General features: G+C 33.8%; 1 protein-coding gene across 1 annotated transcript; it reads left to right on the top strand.

Moving 5' to 3' along the window:
• The first annotated feature begins 462 nt into the window (after nucleotides 1–462).
• On the top strand, nucleotides 463–2809 carry LOC148615344 (uncharacterized). The gene has a single exon (XM_088590250.1). It carries the CDS (start codon nucleotides 1232–1234, stop codon nucleotides 2195–2197), a length of 966 nt encoding a protein of 321 aa, XP_088446376.1. The 5' UTR covers nucleotides 463–1231; the 3' UTR covers nucleotides 2198–2809.
• Nucleotides 2810–4724: the final 1915 nt, after the last annotated feature.

The raw sequence follows: 4724 nt of genomic DNA, 5'->3' as shown, positions 1-4724 counted from the left end.
TGTGATTGCTATGAGCCAGACAATCACTATTTTATTAGTTTTGGATTACTGGTGCTAAGCCTTTCAATGCCATGTAAAATTACAATAGAAATCCAATTTTACAGGCATTAAATATTAACGTATTTAAGTAATACGTTTTACTAAGGATAGGTTCACCCAGAGTTGAAAGGCTGCACTTTCTCTGGCAGTATTATCTGTCGGAGATTTAGTCCTTGTTTTAAGGCTATTGCATTACAAACGTCATTACTAGTTATTATTTGTCATGAATGGAAGAAACGTACCGAAAAATATAGGGTGAATGGCAATTCAACATATCAGTATTTCTATAATTTATTGGTTGTCTTTGTTTTATTTACCATGAGAATATTTAAAAGCAAGTATTTCAGTCCACAATATAAGTCTTTTATGTCAACGGGCACTTGATGTAGGTAGGCAGAGAAAGTGTGCAATCCGATCAATAAGATCCATTTAACAACAATTATATGTTGTCATAGGCTGAGAAGAAATCAAACTTTCATTATTTTCCCACAAAATTTTACACAGTGGATTTAAAAGTTTGATTTCATATCAAATCAACTTCTCGGTGAAACAAGACATTCTTAGTAGATCCGCAGATTAATTTGACAAGTTTAAAATTGAAAATAATACCGTTTCTAACGCTTGAGTTCTAACGTAGTCTACTTTTATATGATCTACAATGTATCTTAATATCATTGTGCCACAAATTATTACTATTCATAGTGGATTTTTTTTATTAAATAATGAAGTAATTTGAAATTTAATACGAAGTCACGGTATATGACCATGAATATATTTGAATCAACAGACTTTGAAGATTAATACCAGCTTGACAAGCAGCCTGAAATAAAAGAATTTATAAATATGTTGTCTGATTATGGCACGTATATAACGGTAACGGAGTGGGATTTAACTTTTGAGGTTGCCTGTATATATTGAAAGGTAGATCTAGAGATCCTCGAAGATTAACGTCTGAAGTACAACGTATTATAAAGGATTATCTCTCCAATGAATAGTTACCAAAAAAGGATTAAACCTTGTAATATATTTGTTGATCGGTCCAAACAGAAAGGTCGTGTGCTGTTGTCTCGTGAAACTTTTGTTCTTCAAACAGAAAAATGTGACCAAATGAACGGAAACACTATTTTTCTTCTTTAACTTTTGGATTTGTAAATTTTTTATTAAGTGAAAATCTTGATTCAGCCTAGGAACAATGAGACTGTTCCAGTCCCACATGCAACTAGAAGCGTCGGTGGAACCGGTGCCTTCGTTTTTGAGGGATCCGACTCGAGAACATTTGAAGACAATGGTTCATTACAGAGATACGCGAAATCGATTGCCGACACCAGATAAAGTGGCAATTATGGAACTGTCGCATAGTTTTGAAAAGAGACGCCTCGGGAAACAACAACAAATTCTGTCGGAGATGAATCAACGATGCCGGGAACAGGAAATATCGGACATGTCGTCAAAATTGTCGGCCAAGTGTAATCTTAGTCCATCAGAAAACAAACTAAAGGAGATGACATTTTATTCCACGAATATGATGCCAAGGACTCGACAAAAGACATACTTAGGAACAGTTGATGTGGTTGAATCAAGTACACTTCCACAGGCACAGGACAATAAAACCCAAACTGGGGCGTATGAAAAAGCCTACAAACATTTCCCTGCAAGACGAGTTATCAAAAATCAAGGGAAATTCGAATTCGTGAAATCACCTATCCACTTTGATAAACCTCCGCGAATATCCCCGGTAATGCTGCGGAATCCAAACCCTCTTTACAGCAGTCACGAGTCTCTTCTCAAGGCCAGACTCATGCAAACACAGCGCATTAATGGGGCCGTGCAGATGGAACTCTATACACCACGCGGTGATACATTAGCTCCACTCTCTCTGCCTCAGTTCGATACCAATAACCATTTAGATACGCATGTAGACTCAATATCCGCTTCTAGAGTTCAGTTGGGATCCCGAAATGTCACAATGTACGGGCAAGATAGTACTACGTCGAATAGTACCAGAACCAACAAGAGCAGAAGTTACAACAAAAGTGTCAAGCATAAGAATGAAACTCCTATCAATGAAAAATCAGAAATGCATTTAACTAGTGTTGAAAAGAGTGGCAATTCCCCTCCTCCAAATTCTACGGAACAAAATATGATATATGTGGAATAACGTAAAATAATAGTGCAACTTAACGAACGAAGATTCAGTTGTTGTATGGTAACTTGAATTTTTTGTTATTTCCCATGATATCTCAGTTGTTTTGTATTCCAGTTGTTGTTTTTTGTAGATTATTCCATCTGTTCTATAAGGAGAAAAGATTTTATTCTTTTATTCTCAGTTTGTTGAAGTATATTGTCTTCACTGTGTACCATTTTCAAACCCCTCTAAACAAATAGAGATACTTGACAAGAACTAAACATTTCTCATTTTACGCAAATCTTAATCATTAGCATTTTCAGTAATTTCATGGATAATTTTATCATTCATTCGCAACAGGAACCCATAAATTTTTCAAGTTTTTTAAATTATTATTTTCTATGGTGACTAGATTATAAGACCTATTTAATGTATGTACAAACTCAGCGTTGTATTTTAAAGTATTCATGTAAAATCTCTAACATCTGTTTGTTTTATGGGTTCAATTGGCGAACATTCAATAAGTTAATAAGTTAGCGAAGTCATTGAATCATTATATCAATATTTCATCAAAGACATATGGACAACTACAAATATTTGTAAGACATAGTATGGATCATATACAATAAAATAGTTGTAGAAGGACATTTTTGTTCGAGTTTGATTAGGCATCGTATTTCAAAATCGTTCTAAGGAAACCTTACATTAATCTTGGATGTCAGACTGTTTTGGCTGCATACATAGAGCCCTGATGAGTGTACTTTTACATTTATGGATACATGGATACAAGTACTTTATTCATAAATCAGTGGTCCACTAGGGGCATTGTACAGAGTGTACATGAATATTCAGTGGTTACAATAATAAAAAAAATAGTTAATGATTGAAAGAAATACAGAATTCAACACATATACAGAACATGTTGTTTGTGTCCAATTAAATTATTCACTAAGAGTGTACAACAGCAATTTGAAATGGTTTGACAGACAGTTTCAAATGTCATTTGTTCTTTTTAACAAGGAAATTCATATTAGTAATATTATGTATGGGTCTGAATTTATTTCAAACGAGTGTCATGTGAAGTATTTCTGAGTAGGAACCTTTGCGCTCCGCCACAGGAGGCTAAATTGCCCGACCCTACCCATCCCTTCCTTCTGGCAGTCAAAATTTGTCGACCCTATTATCCTTGTGTCCCATCCCTTTTTTGATTTCATCATCATTTCATGTTCATTTTATCATCCATTTCATGTTCATTGCCAGGATATAGCTGAAATATTGCTGCTCAGGCGTTAAACCCCAACAATCAATCAATCTGTTAAACTTTTCATCGGGTTTACATTACGAACAGTAATATCACTTATATAAATTGACATTCATTATATTATTATAATTGTTATTTGTGTGGCTTGGTGTCTAAGTACTAGGTGGTGGCTATAAATAATTTTGAAAATAAACATTTGAAATATCCACTCGACCGCACAACACATATTTTGAATTGTTTATACTACGTGCTTTGAGGGTCCAAGTCACCATTACTATTTCTATATAAAACTTGCAAGATCTAGAAAAAAAAATGCAATTGACTTTTTTTCTCGTCGATATCTTCAAATAATTGACCATTACACAGCTGAACCAAATATAGTGTTCCAGTATCATACGTCCTTTAAGATGTTTTAAGCAGATAACTTTCTTCTTAGTTGGAACATTTTAATTGACTGTGTTCTCTGTCTTAATTTGGTATAATATTTTTTCGAAATCTTTCTTTCAGTGTTTATTTGTTCAATTGAGCTCTCGTACTTTTTCCAAACCAAATTTAAACACGTAATCCACGGAGTTAATAATCTATACTGCACTTCCTTTACTGCAGATTCTGACGGTCAGATTTTGCAGTAACGGAAGACACTCCTGCTACTTCTAGCAAGTTACTCTAGTTGAACAGTGTAGGGGAAACTTTGGACTTGGAGAGCTACAGCCCATGTCTGCATAACACACTTGAATTAACTTGCCACGTCGTAATCATTATGTCGCATAGAAAATTGGCCCGAATTAAATAATATTGAGTTACAATAAGATTTTTTGATAATTAAGAAAGAAAAGAAAAAAAAATAGACTTAAGTGATTTTTCCTTAATAAAAACGCCCTCAGTCCTTCTTTCTACCAATATTTTACAGTTTGTTTTGTATAAAAATTCATTTGAACAATGATTTTAGAATTACATTTATTGTGTGTAAACAGCGTCATGAGCGTTATACACTTTCTTTTAAGAACTGGTCTCATTCGATGACATAACATTGGATCTGTAATGGTAAATAATTGTAAACAACTTAATTATGTCAATACCTTTTAAACGTAACTCTTTTATTTGATTTTCACTAGTTTGTACATGGATTTGCAATAATCCCCGTTTTATTGTCAAAATGAATCTAAGCAATTTAACCGGTAAAAAAAATTCAAAACGCTCGATTAAACTGGTATTACGTGTATATTTCAGGGTATTGATCATGGGAAATGTTCTTTGCCTAATGATTATACAGAATGTTAAAATTGTATACGTTGGTGT

The sequence above is a fragment of the Perna viridis genome, chromosome 6 (genome assembly GCF_037379345.1).
Source record: "Perna viridis isolate PV_CMFRI_1.1 ecotype Kerala chromosome 6, ASM3737934v1, whole genome shotgun sequence".
Lineage (NCBI taxonomy): Eukaryota > Metazoa > Mollusca > Bivalvia > Mytilida > Mytilidae > Perna > Perna viridis.
This window is presented reverse-complemented; position numbering and strand designations above follow the sequence as displayed.